This window comes from Chamaea fasciata, unplaced genomic scaffold, assembly GCF_029207755.1.
Source record: "Chamaea fasciata isolate MVZ Bird 193981 ecotype frontalis unplaced genomic scaffold, bChaFas1.0.hap1 SCAF_10, whole genome shotgun sequence".
In the NCBI taxonomy this organism is placed as follows: domain Eukaryota; kingdom Metazoa; phylum Chordata; class Aves; order Passeriformes; family Sylviidae; genus Chamaea; species Chamaea fasciata.
Window position 1 is genome coordinate 9,040,855 of NW_027094095.1, and position 20,751 is coordinate 9,061,605.

Sequence of the window (20,751 nt, forward strand, 5' to 3'; positions counted from 1 at the left end):
CCTCGTGATCTCAGAACCTCTTCCCAGCACATCAGAGGCAGCTCCAGGTCAGCACGTGGGCTGGATCTTTCCAGCAAGAGTCAACTGGGCAGGAACTGCTGCATATCCATGCAAAAATGCGTTGCTCTGGGGGTTTTCTTGCTCATCTTTAGCGCTGTGTGGGCAGGACGCAGCAATAAAGGGAGACCTCAGCAAGAAAAGCCCTCAGGTATGCTAAACTTGTTTTCCATCCCTCCAGGCACCCAGAAGACTAAGCAAGTAGGTGAAAGTTGCATAAAAACCCTCAATCCTCTCTTTAGGACTAATAAATACAGTTTGTTTGCAGGATCAAAGAACGCTTTTTTAGTCCCCAAAACCAGAAGGCATTACTATTTTTATAACTATAAACTGCAAAGATTTATCCCCATTCTTTGGCTGTCTCTGTCTGAAGAGCAGCTCTGTACAGGTGGCAGGTGATTTGCAAGAAAACCTCCTCCTGGGAGACACACATGCCAACTTTTGGTAAAAAGCTCCCTGAGAGATGAAAAGAAAAACGCTGATGCAACAGCACGAGCTCTTTTAGTAATTAACCCAAATCACTTCAGTCTCCCTCTCTCCTTATGTTTAACTCTTAGATATGCAATAAATATCTGAAGTGCAAAACTCCTTCATGGGCTTTATCTCATCCATCACCATGAGAACTTCGAACTCACAAACCAAAAAGCAAGTTACTAATTACTTATTAATAAATTAATTAGTATTAATTATTTAATTCTAAAATGAATATATTTCTAATTACACTGGAATGCACTATCTCCATCTTCAGAATAATTTATGGGAAATTTTTACTTTCACATTATTTTTTAATAGCTCTTTGTGATGAAAAGCTTTAAAAAGATAAACAAGTGGACCGTCTATCATGTCTTTTTTTAGTCTAGATCCATCTGTTGCCTTTGAATCTGCTTCTAGGCTAGTCAAGCAAATGCATAAATATCACTTGGTCCACTTAGTAGGTTATTATTTTAAAAACCATATCTCATTATTGTTCCTTATGCAAAGTCAGCTAAAACATGCTAGGACAGCTCAATCTCCAAATAAAGAGGTTCTGCGTAAAGTAAAACTCTACAAGAATTCAGTTTTTTAACTTAAAGTCAGGCATGAATGTCTTTTCTATGAAAGCCCTCCCCCAGAAATGTTCTCTGATCTCTCTCAACCTTTTTCGCCTGTTTCTTGCTTCACCTAATGAGCAGCTCCCACATGCAAGACATAAAAGTGGAAATTTCATATTGCTTGTTTCTTTCCTTTTATAGAAGTCTGAGGTTTGAAAGCTCACAGTAGCTTCTCATAATCTAAAGTCCACACTTTCGAGTTTGTCTCAGCATCAGAGAATCCCTGAATGGTTTGAGTTGGAATGGACCTTAAAGCTCGTTCCACCCCCTGCCATGGGCAAGGACACTTTCCACTAGCCCAGGGTGCTCTAAGCCCTGTCCAACCTGGCCTTGGACACTTCCAAGAATAGGGCAGCCACAGCTTCTCTGGGCAACCTGTGCCAGGGCCTCCCCACCATCACAGGGAGGAATTCCTTCCTCAATTCTCATCACACAAGTTCTTCTAAAAAAAGTTTTAGGATGTTTACAAAATTATCTGTGACTACTGCAAGTATGTCCTCCGTTCCTGGGCTGTGCATCCTGGTGCCTCTCTCCCACCAGCCAGCACTTACACGGCCCCAGGCACACCTCAGTATCACCAAGGCCACCAAAAGGTTATCTTTTCATCAAATTAACTGCTGGCACTTAAGCAAGCAAACTGATCCAAGCAGCCAAGGGCTGCGTGGTTCCTTGCCCCCCAGCTGCAATAAGTGGACAGGGCTGAGAAACACCAGAGTAACTTGAGAGGCTGTGAAGTCACACCTTCATTCCTTGCTGCCCAGATTTCCAGCACTTCCCCGAGCCTGAGGACAGCAATTCTGCAAGAGCACTGGGCGATTCATGGACACAAAATGCTTCTGCCTTGCATTCTCTTGTCACAGCAACTGAACACAAAGCACGACTTGTCATCATGAAAGCCTTGGGTGGTGGAAGAAGAGAGAGGGGAAGCAGCAGACGTGCAGGACAAAAATGGTCTGGCGATACAGTACAGAGTTACACGGTGAGTCTTTCTGACAGAAAATCCAAGCCTCCAGCAGCTCATCCTTAGGGCATATACTTCATTCTGGAGAATTATGGAATGGATTGGGTTGGAAGAGATCTTTAAAGGCCACACAGTCCAGCTGCCTGCAACAAGCAGGGACATCTACAGCTGGAGCATGTGGCTCAGAGCCCCATCCAACCTGGCCTTGCATGTTTCCATCCACCATCCCTCTGGGTAACCTGCTCCACTGTTTTACCACCTTCATTTCTTCCCTATATCTAGTCTGAATCAACCCTGCTTTAGTTTAAAAACGTCAGCCCTTGTCCTATCACTACAGGCCCTCTTAAAAGGTCTGTCCCCACCTTTCTTATTAGTTCCCATTAAGTACTGAAAGGAAGAAGTTTAAAGATGACTTGATTGTTTTACTTTGATAACATACTTCAAAAAACAGTGGCGTGCGTTCTTTAGGCACAGTAAATGAAGACGTTTCAGGAATTCCTTACCAATCATTTATTGATCTTTTTTTTAATTACTGATTCAGAATGACCAGTAAGCTTTTCCAATAAGGATATGAATCTTCCCCCTCAAAATCTTTAAACATGCCTTTCTAAAGGATGCAAAGAAAGCACACAGACCTAGGAGTTACACACTCTTTTAACTACTAATGCTTGCTTACACTTCAAAGCAAACCTCTGCTGCTAGAACTTCATTAATTAACCATTACCTCTATGACAAAAAGCACATGACATTCTACTCTGCAAACCATGGTCACTTGGCCTAAAGGCTCTTTCTTCTCTACAAGCAGATGCAAGAATAAGGAAGTGGTTTCAGCATCTACCTCAGGAAGCAAGACATGCAGAAAGCCATCATGGATTTTTTGTTTGTTTGTTTGTTTTTGAGGCTATTCTTATACAAGATGCAGTGTAGTACCACTGAAGCAACTGCCACTTCTTTCCCAAGAGTAGCCAAACATCATGTAACTTGATGAGGAACATATGACACCCTTAAAAGGCTCCATGCCTACTTTCCAGCCAAAACCTTTTGCAATCCATAACCATTTCTGGAGTCACCTCTGCTGAAAATCAGCTTTAAGACATCAGCTGGGGAAGTGCAAAAGTTGATAGATTTCAACTGTACGCTTTAAAATAGGCTTCCCTTGAGCACAGGTATCTGAACAAAGAGAGAGACTGCTACAGGAACACACACTTGGTTTCTCCATCCAAATTAGTGTTAGTTTAAAACAGTCTGGGGGTTTTTTTGGTGGGTGGGGGAAGCCACTGAGGCAGCTTCTGAGAGAGAAGCTGCTCAAAGCTTCTACTAGGTCCAGCAGCACCAGTCCCTGAAGGCTCTGACCACGGACATGCTGCAGGCCCAATTACAGAAGTCGGTAACACCACTCTGATGACATATTTAAGAGGGGAAAAAAACACACGCAGTTTTTTTCTTCTTTTTCCGAGGGGTGGGGAGGCACCCGGATCCAGGCCCTCCCGGCACCAGCACCGGGAGCGGCCGTGTGGCCAGGGCCATGTAGCTGGGACCACGTGGCTGCCGTCACCTCGGCACAGCTGGCAGTGAACTTTGCCTGCTAAGCTGCTTTTACCCAACCATGCTGCGAGCACAAGGGCAGAGGTGGCGGCAGCAGCTTCTCCTTTTCGAAGCCCCGCACGAGGAGAGGCACTGAATGGTGCCGGCGCCATGGCAAGCAATTCCCCCATAAGGAGCCCGAATGAGGTCAACCTTTCAGCACTGCAAAACCTTGTAAGAACTTTTCAATTGGTAGAGCTTGAGAACAAAGCAACCTACGAACAACAATTTTTTCCCAAGACAGAGAAAAGGAAAAGGTGAAGACATGTGAGGAGAACATGGCGACACTAAGGTCAGTGAAAGGAAGGAAAGGGAGGAGGGGTTCCAAATGTTGGAGCTGAGATTCTTCTGCAAGTCGTGGTGAGGACTATATTACAACAGTCTCCCTGTAATTCATGAAATGCATGGGGAGATGCAGAGAGATCCACTTGGATCCTGTGAGAAAAGATGCTCACCCTGGAGGCGAGTGGATGCTAAAAAGCTCTGAGGGCCAGAGAGAGAAAGGCCCTTGCTTCCAGACATAAAGGACCTTTGCTTCCAAACTAGAATAGCTCATCCTTAATAGACTAGACCCCATGAACTAAAAGGATCCATGCCATGTAGTTTGGGAAGAGTATTGTGCCTGTGGGAGGGTCCCACATTACGGCAGGTCAGCCAGGACTGCTACTCATGAAAATTAGAACCATGTTGGAGAAGTTCACAGAAAACTGTCTCCCTTGGGAAGGACGCCACAGCATAGCAAAAGACACTCCTCTCCCTAAGTGAACTGAAGAAAGATTTTTAGAAGTGACAAACTGACTGAAGACCCCATGTTTTATTTCCCTGTGCTGTTGGTGGGAAGGAAGGAGGGGCTGGAAGGGGGAAAAAAGGTTCATTTTATTTCTCATTACCCGGTTTTAATTTTGTTTATGATAAATTTTCTTTGTATTGTTTAAGTTTGAACCGGTTTTGCCCTTAAGTGTTTTCCTCCTAATTCTTATCTCAACTCACTGAGCCCTTTGGTTTTTTTCCCCCTCCTCTGCTCAGCTACAGCAGAGGAAAAGAAATGAATGATTTTTGTGAGTGCCTGGCTTTCAGCCAGTAACAAACTACAACATTTCAGACTTTTACCAGCAAATTTTTTAAGCAAGGCAGCACCCTGTGTCACTCCTCAGAGGGGTGTGACAGAACATTTTACCCTGTTATGCAGATCACACACAGCAGAGATGTAAATCATACTCTTCGTGCTTTCACGTCCTCCGTGGGTCCAATGGCAGCACCAATTCATTTCCTGGAGGTTTCTTCCCACTGGCCTCTTGCAGTTTCCCTGAAGCCAAGAGCAGCTTTCTGCAGGGGGCCGGAGGAAACAGTGGGGTGCTGAGCACCGGGGATGCCTGGCCCAAGCAGCTGTGTGTTTGTTTGCAGGAAGGACAAACGCCAGCGGGCAGCCAGCACTGCTGTGAATTTCAAAGCCTCGTGCGATTTAGCCAGGCACAGTTCGAACTTTCTGGTACACAGCTCTAATGAAGCAGATTAACAACTCCAAATTCTATCGCCTCGGCTGAACCACCTCTCTTCCCACAGCCCATCTCTGTACCCCAGCATTCAATACCACTCCCATCCATGGGATCATCCTTTCAAAACACTTCATTCCCTCCCACTGCTTTCAAGTCAACTTCGACTTTTTCTGGGTAATAGCAATAAAGAAAGTCAGGATTTGTAGGACAGAAAGCCTGGAAGACAGGGTCCCTCCCACCCACCAGAGCAGCATGTTAATGTTCTAACACACGGTTCACAAAAGAACATACCACAGCCCTGAAGTTACAAAGGAGACTGAATAGCTGATATGAAAAAGGTGATAAATTCATAGACAAATTAACAAGGAGATTTATTCAGTACAAGGTTTCACAACAGGAAGAACTGAAATTCCTAGGAACATTTTTAACCTTTTCCACATAATAGTTAATGACACTGTCCAGGCAGAGATCAGTGTCAGACCACAGCATTAACTGTTCCAACGGCATTTCCAAATCCTTGATTAATTAACCATTATTTTGCTGAGTAACTACAACAAAACCAGAGCCAACTGATTCAAGTACACCAGAAAATTAGCCCAGTGCCTCCCCTATCACAAGAGTTTTTACAAGGGCTGTACCCAAAGTTCTCAGTCTCTGCTGGTGGCTGTGGTGCTCATGAGGTGCCAGTGCCACAGCTGCATCATAGCTGCTCCAAGCAATTTCCAGCACCATGGGGCTATGAATTATGAGCAAAACATGACTTATGATGGTAAAAACCATGTTACTGCCATGTTTTTGCTTGAACTTGCAGAAAATCAAAGCACAGAAAGGCAACAATCTGGGCTTTGAGAATATTGTGATATTCTTTCCCAGGTCTACCCTTATACGTTCAGAGCCACAGACAAATGCATTTTCCTAGAGAGTTCTAAACGTATCACTGGATATCAAATTAAAGATCTTCTAAGAATGCCTCTTGGATTATTTTTTTACGAAATTGTGTGCTCCGTACTCAAAAACTGGTGGCAGTCTGCCAGAGAGTTGAGAGAACCAACATGGGGTGCAAAGGACTGCCCCAAGCTCATGATTCACAGCCTTTCCAGCATCTCCCAAAGAAGTTGTGGGCTTCTCCTGACACAGCTCCTACAGTTTACAAGGAAAGAAAGTATAGGAAAACAAGGCTACAAGGAAATATGTGCCAGAGAAAATACATCTTAAGTTGCTAACAGTAAAAAAGGCCTTTACTTCCTAGAGGTGCTACAAAGCTTTTGGAAAAGCTCATCTCTGTATCATTACTTCCAAAGTAATCTGTACTTTGTTCCATAAGGAAACAGGGTTTAGCTGCCCCAGGACCAGCCCTGCTCACCCCCCTGCAACGTGGGCAGGCCCTTGGGAGGGAGGGTGTGAGAAAGGGGCAGCACATGGATGTGTGCAGAGCCACTCTGCTTAGAAAGCAGAAGGGCAGCGACTCGTGTAATGCCGCTAATTTGATCAGCAAACTCACGCCTGCAGAACATGGATGGAGGGCACAGAAGAGCCACCCCAGTGCCCAGCAACCCTCCCAGCTCCTCCTTGCCCAGAAGAGCAAGGCAGGGACAGGGAGGGCAGGTAGGGCAAAAACTAGATTTCATTAAGTAGACATTGCACGCTGATAGTGGGTCCTCGCTTTATTCAGAGTTCACATTTCACTCCGGCAGAGTCACCGGCTGCAGCAGCTGCCCCATCCCTCAGCCCCAAATCTTCACTCCAAGCTTTTAATATCTTCTTCACAACCCAGCTGGGAATCAACAAAGACAAACATTTGTTTTTATGACAAAAAACAAGGCTTCAATTGAGGAAAACTTGTAACTGCCCTTTGATGAGGGGCTCCCATGCCCCCAGTCCCTAACACGTGCAAGATGAGAAACTATGGAATAATACTGAGCATTTAAGGATTTTGAATTTCCATTGTATTTCTCAGTCTAACCAAAATGAAACCATCAGCACCTTGTCTGTGCACATGTATAAAGCAGTGAGTGTACGAGGGCAGTGACAATGTCACCCAGGCAGGACAAGGCCGCCGTCAGGACTAAAACTGTGGGAGATCTCAGCTAAAAAACCCCATCCCAGGAAGAGAGTTATATTCCCAAACTGCACAGCCCAGGGACATCTCAGTACCAGGAAGACAGGAGTGGGAAGGAGGGGAAACCCAGGAAGACTGCAAGGAGCTTCAGGAAGGAAAAGAAGGGGCGAAAGGGACAGAAAACACAAGTAAAAAGGAGATCTGCAAGCTTGGACCAACCACAGACTTCAGCAACAGCTTAGTAACAAGTTCATCAAGTAGATTCACTGTTGCAAAATCCCTTGTCCTATGTAACTCCAGCGAGGATAGCCGGAGCCATGAGACCCAGGAAAGCAGCCAGAGAAAGCAGAGGAAGCAGCAGCTGGAAGGGAAGCGTCAGCTGCTGTCACACAATAGCCCAGAACCTTGACAGCCACAGCCAGGAACAGGAGAGAGGGAGACACGCTGGATCCTCGCAAATAACTCACATTTTTTTCAGAAGCTGAGAGGCAAGGGTAGCCTGACCAGGGCAGCCTGACCAGGGCTGCTCCCCAAGGACCAGCCCCGCAAGCTGCTGGGGAAAAAAATCCCATTGCAATATCCTACCAGATGGGAGCATGCAAAGGACTGCAGATGAAAGGACTATAAATAATCATCACAATCAGAGCTGACCACACAGGTCCTAGGACAAGAACATTTTCTTTTCTCTCAGTCAAACAGTCTCACTTAAAATTGACATTAAGAAGCATTTGATGGTACTTTTTCCAGAAGAGACTGATTTTTCATTCCGCTAATCTCAATAAGAGATACACCCAAAACAAACTGAGCCTTTCCAAAGCACACGACTTATACTGTGTTTACAAGGCTGTATGAAAGGACCAAGAAAACAGCCCCTTCATCCCTCTTGAAGACGTTCAATGCAACCATTTCCTTAAAAATACTCCAAGATACATTATCTTCTAATTCAAAGATAAGAAAGATTCATCTTCCTGAAACAAAGTATACAGGGAAGGGAAAGAACATATTTTTTAGAAGTTAAAAAAAAAAACCTGTTGAGCAACTCTGATATTTTCCCCCCACCAAAATAAACCAAACTGGCCCAAGTGCAACATGCTGCACAAACAGCTGCTCACTGCGGTCTTTTCTGATGCCAAGTAGATTGAGCTATAAAGCAGACTTTGGGGAAAAAAAAACAACAACAACAAAAAAACCCAACTTGTAAGAAGAAAGCAGAGTGCTTAGAACTGGGCTGGTGCCAAGCCCAAACTCCACAGCGTTCCCTCAGCCTTGGAGTGCCCAAAGGAATGAGCATTTCAGGCAACCCACTGGGAAGGCAAGGGCTACCATGTTCAGCCAGCCACTGCCCACTTGAACACACATGTGCTGAACAATCTGTTATCAAGCAGGTTTTAACATTAAGGGGCTTTGGGGTTTTTTTTTGGTTTTTTTTTTTAAGAGGTGATCTGATTACAGAGGGTTAAGAGCAGTGGAAGGGCCAGGTCTGCCTGCTTTCCACTTCAGGCCAGGTGCCACCCCTGAAGCCATTTAACAGTTCTGCACCCTGGCCTTCCCACAGGAGCATCTCAAGCCCCCGAGGATGAAATAGCCATTTACCTTGTTCTCCTGTAAAACACAGGAGCCACTACAAAGCCAAGTCAGATAAACAGCTCTCCAAGCACACCAAAGTCTCTAGCAGAAATGAGAACACTGCAGAAAGCAGAGCCAAGAACCCAGAAACCCTGCGTCTTTTCAAGTTCTCAATATATCATCTCTACTAACATCTTAAAAGTCTTCACCTTCCCCCACAAAAACACCAAACCCCCAAACAACTGCACAAATAAGGCCTCAAGCTCCCTGGAAATGTACCTCCCACGGTCAAGATGGTACTAGCTTACCTACAAAGAGAGGAAAAAAAAAAGAAAAAAAAAAAAGTCCAGTAATAGGTTTTGGATAGTTTTTGGATAATATTCCTAAATGAGAAAATTTTGAAATTCTCCATTGCTGAACACAGCTGTGTTGTGTCAGAACTGCAGGCATGATTACCACTGGAAACAGCTCTTTGATGACTATCACACTAGAATATCTAAAACAAGTAGAAGCATGGAAACAAAATGTGCTTTGCCACCCAGTTTCAAACAGAATGCTGAAGACCACTGAATAATATATGAGGGGGTTGGTGGGGATTTGGGGTTTTTTTGGTAAAAGATCTCTCAAATAGGGCTGGGCTGGTAGAAAAAGACTGAGGCTTTCTTTAAATTTAAATAAAATTACCTTGCTGTTTCAGATGCTTTTGTAGCTGATGAGTTTTCACCATTTTTCAAGCTTCTACATGAGAATAATTCCTAGAAATTATTATGTTTTACCTCAAAAGTACCTAAAAGCCTACCAAGGCTACCAGCAGCTTGCACCTTTGGTCTGGCACACTACAAAAGGCAACTAGCTTCTCCTCTCAGTATTCCTGGTCTGGTTTGACAGCTGCACATGTCTACCAGCAGCAGCTCTCTAATCTCATGGCACAGCTGGTTTCTTAGCAGCTGTCATGAAGGTCTCATCAAGGCTGATGTGACAACCAACATCACACGGCTAAAACCCCACTGTTACTCATGGAAGGCTGTGCACAACAAGAGCAATCCCCAGTACACCCTTTGGAAATGGCTCAGAGACTATCCTAATACCACAAAGAGTTTCAAACACAGTTAGTGATGTCCTCAACACAAGCAGCCGCGTTCATCCCTGACTTAAAGGCTGTAAAGGTTGATTTGTGTCACACAGGGCTATGCCATATCTGGGGGTGGCGTGGGGGGGAACATATTCCTTTCTGGGTGGTGGGACAACAGACCCAGCAAGATTTGTGCAATTTTATTGGAAAACTATGAAACTCATGTTATTTTCTAATCAAAACAGACTGCGGTAGCCACCAACAAGCAAGATCTCATGGTTAAGAGATGTGTAATGGCGGGCTAGAATGGTTCTACGAATGCTGGAGCTTACATGGGGCACAGCAGCCCAGGCTGAGCTTCCAAAGGTTATTACAGACCAGAGATGGTGACTTTAGATGTGATGTTTAACATGCCAGATCTCATATCCCAGTTAGCCCACAGGAAGAATATGGAGCCAGACAGTAAAATCACTCAGCATGGCCTCAGCAGAGGCAGTGAGCGCTGAATTAGGGCCCCAGGACACAAGCGGGAGGTCTCAGCCAGACAAAGGTGGGAAGCATAATGCTCACAGCCTTTCTTCTTATGGTGAACCCAAGATCCGAGTTCCCCATCCCATCCATCGACACTGGAAATTCTTTTCTCTGAGCGTTGTTTGCATAGCAATCCCATTTCTCATTTCCATGGGAAGCAGCAGCCTGGGATTTTCACTTACAGACTCCGAGAAGCTGCAAGAGCCTCAGGCTACAAGAGAAAAGGTACCTAACAGGCCAAAAGCTTTTCAGCACGCTAACAGCTCTGAGCAGCTAACAGTTTTGAAGGTTTAAACTTACAAAAGGAACTGTCTGAGTGTGTGAAAACCTGCGACCAATTCTACCAACTCGGGGCAGGCACCACAAATAGCAGCTGGTTTTGCAGCAAAATATCACACAGTTCCAGCTCTCTCCACCCCCCAAAATAAGTGCTCTGCCATGTAAAGTATTCCCAAAGGCGTCATGCAGAGGCATCAGCATCCCGAGACAGAGCAGGAGAAAAACTTGGGAATTTGAAGCATATGCAGGAAGTGATACCTTTATATAAGTGCACTGAATAACTGCTGGTCATTAAAAGCCCTGATCTCTTCAGTGCTCGTGTTGAAACCTGCAAAATGTAAATCAAGCCTTTGCGAGACCAACTAAAATAGTGTCTCCCTGAGGGCTCCACAAATACCACGGCAAAGCCCAGGCTCCCGACACACCCTGAACACCAGCCTTGGAGCTGGAAATGCCCTCCCAAGGCCTTAATTACGGCGGAGCTTTTAAATCGCAGCTACACTAGGCAAAGCTTCACGTGCATACACCCTGCCTGCTTGCACTTGGTTTTACCACAGTGGTTCCCAAAGGAAAGCAGCAAACCACAGCCTCATAAAGTTTTAATGGGATAACAGGCAAACTGAGGGCATTGCTGCACTGAATAAAGCAGAGCAACTGCATCCCAGTGGTATGAACTACCTGCTTGATTTAAGTCACATCTTATAGCTCTCCCTTCTGAAAAAACCCCACTGTTTTTCTGCACTGACTCAAAAAAAACCTCGTCTGCTGAAAACAACGGGCAAATCAAGCCAGGGCTGAGCACAAGAACTGGCAACTCGCCTGGGTTTCCTTGTAAATGCCTTCAAATGGCAGTCATGCCCCAAACCACGCTTTGCCGGCAAAGTATATATAACCAAGCATCATCGCTCTCCTCAGAGCCAAATAAAGGACTGAGCGGGCAGAAAAGGGGGAGGTGAAGTAGAAGGGCAATTCATTTCTTTAGCAACCAACAGCTTTCACAAGTTTTTCTTTATTTCATATATATAAGATACCATCCAACTTGGTGACATGAGTTTCCAGGCTGGTCTATAGTAAGGATTCCAGGAGCCGACATGTTTTTAACCAAGGCAACCAGCAATTTCATCTTTCTCCTTGAAAGGCAGCCTACCAGAGGGCTCCTTCCAGCACCAATCACTGCCTCTTCTTCTGAGGCAATGACAGAAGAGGCAGGAATTACTCTTTACTGCCTTCCGGATAGTCCAGAATTCATAGCTGAGGCCACCAGCATCATCGGTCAGGCACATCTGGATACCATCCCTGCTGAGATCAGTGAGCAGTCACCTGCCCCAGGAACACCAGACTGGACTGCTCCAAGCTCACAGGCTGCTGATGAAAGCACGGCTGCTCTCAGTGGAGATGGAGTCCCTCCACTATGGAACAGCCACCAGCACGCTGAAGAGGCTGCCTCTCTGTCCAAGGGACAAAACACTGGGACCACAATAGCTGAAATCAAGCAGATCGGGCCAGGAAGTAAAAGTGGTGGGGAAAAAATGGAGAGGTGGCTCTAGCAGAGCTGGTTGGGAAGGGAACACAAAGGCACATGTAGAAGTGGATAAAAAAAAAGGTGTAGAAACAACAGAAAGCACACAGCAATTAGAGCTGCAGAAGGAAAGAGTGACAATCTGCTCTGAAAAATGATACAGCCCCTGAAAAAACGAAAACCTTTGCCCCAGCAAAAGCACCCAGCACCAAAAATAGTCCATGTACCTCAATGCTGTCTTTTCCCCTTCTTCCAGTGTTCAAGGGAGCATCTTCAACACACAGCTTTCTTTCTGTGTGTCAGGGATCTAAACAGCAAGGCTGTGCTCAAGCATATGCACACAAAGCACTGGGGAGATGCCAGAACTATCCAACGCTCCCAGGACAAGCAAACAGCACAGATAGTAAAAATAACGTGACACCCTGGCTTCAAAAAGAAGCAGACAATGCGCTGTATGGCCTTGGCTTCCATATTCTATTTGAAAGCTGGCACCACTGCCGCAAAGTTCCTTTATTTGGGAATATATGGGAACATGGTGGGAGAGCAGTAAGAAAAAAAAAAAAAAAAGACTGGCTGGATCAAGTCTGAATCAGTAATTAATTCTGAGGAAAACAGGGAAACCAAGGGATACTTTTAAGAAAAGTGGAAGAAAGGACACAGCAATGCTCTCCCCTCTTCTCACCCACTAACCTAATTATCCAGACACCACTCTGTGAACAGGTTCAGCTCCCCCTTCTCCTGATTTACAGCTGGAAATTCATGTCTCCAGGCCTCTTACTTATCCTTACTTAGGCTAATACGCTCTCATACAAAGAGAAATTGCCTTTACAACTCCAGATGCTCCTGATGCAGGGAGTGGTAATTACCCCAATTCTCCTCTCCCCAGGGAGCACCCTAACTTCTAGACAGAGATGTCATCTCCAAACACTCCCGGGATTCGAGCCTTTAACTCAGTAGTAGTGACCTGTGCTGTATTTTTCTGTATCAGGCTTTCTGCCAGCACCTAGTCCCAAAACCAAACGTTTTAAAACTTGTTTTGAACGGCAAATTGTAAGGAGATTAAAAGAAATCCACATGTTGGCAACAGACCTGCAGTTCTTACTGACCTTTCCAGGCCCTTCTGAAATGTTAGTGCTGTTCTACACAGACTGAACATCGCGGGATGTTAATCAAGACGTCTCAAACTGCCAAAAAACGCAGCACAGGGCAGCATGTACACGAAACCTACAGTCAATGCAGCTGGTCCTGCCCAGGTGCAAAACAGCACTAAACATTCAGGACACCAATGCTTTCAGAAATGAAGGCAATTGCAGCATCAAATAAGGATGCAGGTCTGAGCACAGAGCTTAATCCTCAAAGACGGGAAGAACTAACTGCATGAAAGGGCTCTGTGCCCCAGAATGCCTTTACTCCCACCGAGTACATAAATACTTGTCAAGCTCTTTGCCTCTTTCTCCTAGTGATGCCAATAATTAAGTGTCCCGCAGACCATAGTGCCTGCAGGCACACAGAACCCAAACCAAGCACCCAGCAGCTCACTCAAACAAAGACGGTTTTAAGACCTCACAAAAGTAGGGAAGAGCAATGCTGCAGAACCGTTTGGGGCATTTCAGGCTAAAAAGGCATTGTCAGTACTCGACGGCTCTTCAACCTGCCACAAACTCAGAACAGCAGTCACACAGCCCATGTGCACAGTGCTTAATGCCTTGCTGTTGCCATCTTAAAACCAACTTCACCACCACCATGCCCACAACAAGCTTCTGATTCTTAAAAGGCTTTATCCTAAAAATACTCCACCCAAAAACCTAATAAGGATAATCAGACCAAAAAAGCCCCTCAAACACATCAAAGCCAGTTAGGCAGCTTCTGCTTTAAAGTTGTACTCTGCTCGAAAAACACGGCAAAGCAAATTCCCAAAGCTCCAAGAACCTGCAAACAAGCCCGGAATAAAAGTGAAAGTGTTGCAATGTTACAGTATTTCAAAAATGCAGTTGTTTTCAGCAAAGAAATGTGTGCATTTCTTCAAAGCCCAGGACACAGCACACTGCTCCCAGTATTTTAGAAATAAACTGTTTTTCAAAGAACACCCATATACACACGGATGTGCAAAACCAAGGACAGCAGTAATACAGACGGGTCTGTAAGTTTTGCCTTGATAATGAGAATTACAATGATTGTTATTAAGAAAGAAGTTGAGATCAAATCTTTGCTTTCCAGAAGTCTTGAAAAAAAATTTCCTAATGTATAAAGAAAAGAAGGTAAAGAGGGCCTAGAAGATACGCTTATGTGGTATGTTTATGTTGAAGCTCCAAACGCAAGGAAACACTTTGGGCCAGAGTGGCACTCCAGGCTTCTGGGACACATGGATGTGCTCATCAGGTGACCCCTGGTACAGGACTTGGTGCCTTCAACTACATCCCACCAATGCAGGTGTGAGCTCTCACAAGATCCAGCTCTCCAAGCCCCTTTTTTCCCCCTGAATTACACTGTTATTGATACTAAACTTAATGCTCAACAGCTGCTCTTGATTAGAAGCTGTGAATGGCTGCAGTGGGGCTTTCTTTAATATTTACTTGATTTAATGACAAGAGGATATATGTTGTGGTTTCAACTTTCTCTCAACTAGCTTGTCTTCCAGTTCTTAATTATTACCCTTCCTCCATGTCATGATAGCTTGAATAACTGAAAAAAAAAAAAAAAAAAAAACCAGAAAAGAAAAGCTTGTCCACAAACCCAAGTGAAGGCTAAATTACTTTATTCCAAAGGAACCTCTGGAATTGACAACCAATCAGAAAATTCACCTTTTTTTGACTGGCTGTTACAGTTCAGCAGCAATGCTGGCTGTTGACACGCCTAACCCACCCAGCAATTAAAAGACAATGCTGCCCCAGGAATAAGAGGATACACGGCAGATGAGCCCTTACACACGTGATTTCTAACAGCACCTGCCACTTTTCAAATCAACATCTCCCACCTGGATCCAAAGCTTATTGTCCAGAAAACTCTGTGATCCAATCCTGAGCTTGGCTGAGTCAGGTTACCATTTGGACTTAGTCTTAAAGGTCTTTTCACAGAATCACAGAATGGCTTGAGTTGGAAGGGATTTTAGGCTCATCTCATTCCAACCCCTGCCATGGGCAGGGACACCCTGCACTGGATCACACTGCTCCAAGACCCATCCAACTTGGCCTTAGACACCTCCAGGGATGGGACATCCACAGCTTCTCTGGGCAAACCTGCGCCAGTGCCTCACCACCCTCACAGGGAAAAATTTCTTTCTACTATTTTTCCAACCTAAATAGCTCTATGATCCCTGGTGCATGGGGTGAGACACAATCACTGCAACCTGCTCCACTTCCAGCTGCCTCTGGCAGCACAGCCTCTCCTCTCACAAACCAACAGCACCTCCAATGCAGACTGCAATGGAGCAACCCCTACAATATTCAACTGAAGAATGCTGAAAATCAAGTTTACCAAGCACTGTTGAGCAGATACAAGTAAAACATCAGCTGAGGGGTGAAGAACCAGCACAGGGCCAGACCCCTGGCTGAGGACATCCCAACACAACCGTGGGGTGCAGGCAGCATTAATTTGGACCTGGTGAACATGGCTGGGGACCTGTAGAGCGGGGATTCAATGACACCCCCTGCACACCAGACCACCCAGGGCCTGGTTATCGGCACTCACCCAGACAGGGCCCCGGCAATGCCCAGAGTGTAGGTGGCCCGTGAGCCCAGAATCACAGAATGGGGCACTTGGAAGGGACCACAGTGGGTCATCGGGTCCCACCTCCCTGCTCAAGCAGGGTCATCCCAGAGCACATGGCACAGGATTGTGTCCAGACAGGTCTGGAATACCTCCCAGTGAGAGAGACTCCACACCCTCTCTGGTCACTGTCCCAGTGCTTGGTCACTGCACAGGAAAAGTTCTTCGTCATGTTCCGGTGGAACTTCCTGGGCATCCATTCCTGCCCATGGTCCCTTGTGCCATTGCTGGGTCCCAGAGAGCAGTGTGCTGTGTCCAGCCTCTGAGCCCTCCCTGCAGACAGGGACAGACAGGGCTCCTCTCAGCCATCTCCTCTCTAAGCTGAACACTCCCACCTCATGAGAGAGATGCTCAAATCCCTCCATCATCTCCTCAGCCTCTGCTGGACCTGCTTCAGGAGCTCCACATCTCTCTTTTCCTGAGAAGCCCAGACCCGGACACAGCATTCCAGATGTGCCTCCCTAGGCCCGAGGACGAGGGCAGGACCAGCCCTGGAGGAGCTGGCTATATCGGTCCCGGCGCACCCGAGGCAGGGCACGCTCCTGGCTCGCGGACTGCTCGTTGTCCCCAGGACCCCCAGCTCCTCTCCGCAGAGCCGCTCTCCGGCAGGTCATCCCCAGCCTGCGCCGGTGCCCCGTTCCCCTCCCCGCTGCCCGTCCTTACCCAGGTGCAGGGTGAGGTTGACGGCGGTGGGGTGCTGCACGCCGGCCAGCATGGTGCGGCTCTGCCACCAGGTCGCGTCGGCCGGACTGTTGTAGTCGGTGAGGAAGGCGGCGCCATGGCTCAGGTGCGGCTGGGCGGCGTCGCAGAGGTGGCAGGACTGGGTGACGCCGGTGACCCCGGTCTGCACGCAGTACTCCTCGGCCGGCGTCCCGCACGTGTGCGTGGCCAGCACCGTAGCGTTGAACGCCGCGTTCACGAACTCGGGCATGCAGCGCTGCGCCCGCCCGCTCCGCTCCTCGGCGCACTCGTCCATCGCAGCGCCGCACGGCGCGGGCGCCCACAGCCACAGCGCCCACAGCCACAGCGCCCAGCGCTCGCCGCCGCCCCCCATGGCGGGGCCGCGGCAGCCGGCGGGGGCACGGATGGGGCTCGCTCGCTCGCCGGGTGCCACCGCTCGGCGCCGGCCGCGGGCTGAGACGGGCGAGGCCCGGCGGGGCGAGGCCAGGCGAGGCGAGGCGGGGCGGGCGCGGAGCAAGCCGGGAGCGGAGTCCCGCCGCGTAGCGGGGCTGGAGCTGCCCCCGCCTCGCGGAATGCGCCGGCTTAAAGCGGCGATGGCGGCTGTGGGCCCGCTCGCAGCGGGCGGGGAGGCTGCTTGCCCTCACGGCAGCGCGGGAGTCGGCGCGGGTGTGAGCACGGCAGAGCGCCGGGCCCGTCAGCGCCTCCGCACCGGCGCACCCCGCGAAGCCGCGCCTTTTACACCATCACAGAATCGTTCAGGTTGGAAAAGACCGCCAGCATCATCGAGCGCAACCTTTCACCGGTCCCTGCCTTGTCAACAACACCAGAGCACTGAGTGCCACGGCCAGTCCTTCCTCGGACGCCTCCAGGGATGGACACTCCAACACCTCCCCGGGCAGTCCCTTCCACTGTGTAATCACCCTTTCTATGAAGAAATTCTTCCTAATGTTCAACCTGACCCTCCCTGTTCAGCCCAGGACTACGTTCTCTTGTCCTGTCACTTGTTTACTGGGATAAGACATCGACCCCCCCGGCTGCCCCTCCTGTCAGGGAGTTGTGCAGAGCCACAAGGTCCGCCCTGAGCCTCCTTTTCTCCAGGCTCAGCCCCTTTCCCACCTCTCTGAGCTGCTCCGGGTGCTCCCAGACCCTTCCCCAGCTCTGTTCTCTTCTTTGGACACACGCCAGCCCCTCAATGTCCTTCCTGAATTGAGGGGCCCAAAAGTGGCCACAGCACACTCAAGGTACCTCAGTAGTGCTGGGTTTAGGGGAGGAGTCACTTCCCTGGTTCTGCTGGTCACACTGTTTCTGGTTCCAAGTGCCACTGGCCTTTTCGCCCACACTGGATCATGTTCAGCCAGCTGTTGACCACCACCACTCGGTCCTTTTTTCATTTAAATGCTTTTCATGGGGAAAAAAAAAAAAAGAAGTTTCTTGAGAAATGCGAGAAAATTGGTTGTGGGTTCCCAGCTAGGCTATGCCAAACCTGGCTGGTTTGTGCCATCCAAGAATATGATCCTAGGCAGATCTGAGGGGACCCACCTCAGCTACTGTAATTTTTAATGAACTTTTGGTTATTTCCCTGCCATAACCCAGATCTCTCTGTTGCTTAGAGGCATCAGCTCTGTCAGACCTGGCATAGATTCTGTTATGCCTTTTAGCTATCCTAAGATCTCCCTGCCACTTTTCAGGTTGAGGAATTGTGTAAAAATTGTGTAAAATCAAGAAATCCCGTAAAGCCAAAATGTCTCTGCCCATGGCAGGAAGTTAGCCTTGGTGACCCTTAAAAGGTCTCTTCCAACCTAAACCATTCTATGAATCTATAAAACTGCTTTTACAGGAGAAAGTGCCTCCAGAAGCCTTCTCAGTAAACAGGAAACTACTCTGTCCTGGGTTGAAGTATATTCTATCACCATCTTCAAGAACTGTTGAAACCAGGTGAGGCAGTGCTCCCTGCCTCCTCCACTCTGGCTTATCTTCTGTTAATGGGCCATCAGCACCTTTGCTACACAGCTCACAGATAACCCCCTCCTGGACTACCTCCTGTTAATGGGCCCATCAGGCCTTATCACATGACTCACCATCCCATTGTGGGATGCTCCGCCCAGAGGGAGAAACCAAGCATTCCAGCCTGGATATAAGCTGAGACTCTGAACACCAGAGGGGCGCTTACCCACTGGATTCCCAGAGGACCCAAGCTACCAGACCTGTCTACAGGATCACTGCTTCAGGAAGACCACCTCATCTGGACTGCTTCCATCACTACGCTCAGGTTGTATTCTGACTCTGTCAGTGGTCTTTTGTATTATTGCATTGATTTTATTTTACTTTCTTTCCTTTTTTTCTTTTTTTCCTATTAAATTGTATCTCTGACTTGGAGCCTCTCATTTGTTTTGCCTTCAAACTACTACATTTTTTGGCGCCCAACGTGGGGCACGAGGCACTGAGAAAAGTCAGAATTACAATTTTGTATTGAAGAAGACACCTGTTCGCTATGATGCTCAACATGCTTACATGTGTCTTATATCTATCTCTCTATATTTTTCCACAACTGGGGTACTATCTGCCAGTCTTAATGCTCCTGCGTAGACCAGGGTATGGTACTAAAATTGCTTTAGTAGTCTATTATGTCCATTGCTTGATAAACTCTGAGGCAATGAACATTATTCAGAATATACACCCAGTTTTGTTTTCTTGTTCTGGTCTAGGATGCTACATCTGGGGCCTCAACAATCTCACCCAGCCCCTGTGGGGAGGGGTGAAGAATGATTTTTTCCAGCTTTTCAGGCATGACACAGCAGTTTTTGAAAATATGGAATACCCTCTGGATGCCAAGGACAGCATGATGTTGTTGTTAGTCCTGCTTTGTCTTCTCTGCACGGCCCGCACCATGCTTAGAATCAAAACACTACATGGTGTGATACAGCGTGTTCTGAAGGAAGAGGAAGAGGGAAAAAGAAGCAGAGCAACGATATCAGTGTCTACACAGAGTGTCACAGAGGTGAAAGGAACCAAAGGCAAGGCAACAGTGTCCTCATCTACACAGACCGTCACAGAGGAGAAAGAAGCCAAAAGTGAGGCAACAGTGTCCACATCTACGCAGACTGTCACAGAGGAGAAAGGGACTAAGGGTGCCATCAGCATCTCCACACAAACCATCACCGAACCAGAACAGCCTAAACCAGTAGCAGTTGCCCCCGTTCAGAAGAAGAAATCAAGGACCAAATCAGTCCGCATAGTGACTGATGAGGGTGCAGCAGGACCTTCACAATCAGCAGAAGAGACAGAGCCAGAAATCATCACTCGCTCTCTATCTCTGGGTGAGCTGCGTGACCTGCGAAGGGAATTCACCCGCCAGACCAACGAGTCCATCCTGACCTGGCTGCTCCGCATCTGGGACGCTGCAGCCAATGACACCATTCTGGATGGAAGTGAGGCCAGGCAACTGGGATCATTGTCCCGGGATGTGGTCATTGACCAGGGGATTGGGAAAAGCCAAGAACCTCTCAGCCTCTGGCAGCGACTGCTAACAAGTGTGAAGGATAGATACCTTTGTAAAGAAGACCTCCAAGTGCACCAAGGAAAATGGAACACAATAGAACAAGGTATCCGATGCCTGAGGGAATTGGCTGTGTTGGAAATCATTTTTTCAGAAGATGAGAGATTTCCTAAAAACCCAGATGGTGTCCAGTGCACATCACGGATGTGGTTGAGATTTGCACGGCTTGGACCCGAGATGTACTCACGTTACCTGGCAACACTGCAATGGAGGGAAGGTGAGGACAGGGTAGGTGTCTTGGCTAATAAACTAAGAATTTACGAGGACACTGTCACTGCTCCAGTTCGTACCCATGTCTCGTCTGTGGAAACAAGACTGGCTGAGCAAGTCCGGAACTTGATTGAAGAAGGCCATCAGAAACTGAAAAAAGAACTTAAGGAAGAAATTTACCATATCCAGCCAGAGCCAATGAGAGTCTCTGCCATTAGGAGCAGGCGCTCCCCAGCCAGGGAGAGAGGATACACACCCCGAGGTAACCTCTGGTCTTTTCTTCGGGAGCATGGAGAAGACATGAGGAAGTGGGATGGAAAACCC

The 20,751-nt window shown here is 47.5% G+C and overlaps 1 protein-coding gene across 1 annotated transcript in view; it reads right to left on the reverse strand.

Moving 5' to 3' along the window:
• The window catches only part of LAMC1 (laminin subunit gamma 1), a 66,617-nt gene extending 49,583 nt beyond the window's left edge, over positions 1–17,034 (reverse strand). Inside the window, exon 1 of the mRNA XM_066192231.1 lies at positions 16,644–17,034. Coding sequence (XP_066048328.1) covers positions 16,644–17,034 — 391 coding nt within the window. The remainder of the gene's footprint in view (positions 1–16,643) is intronic.
• Positions 17,035–20,751: the final 3,717 nt, after the last annotated feature.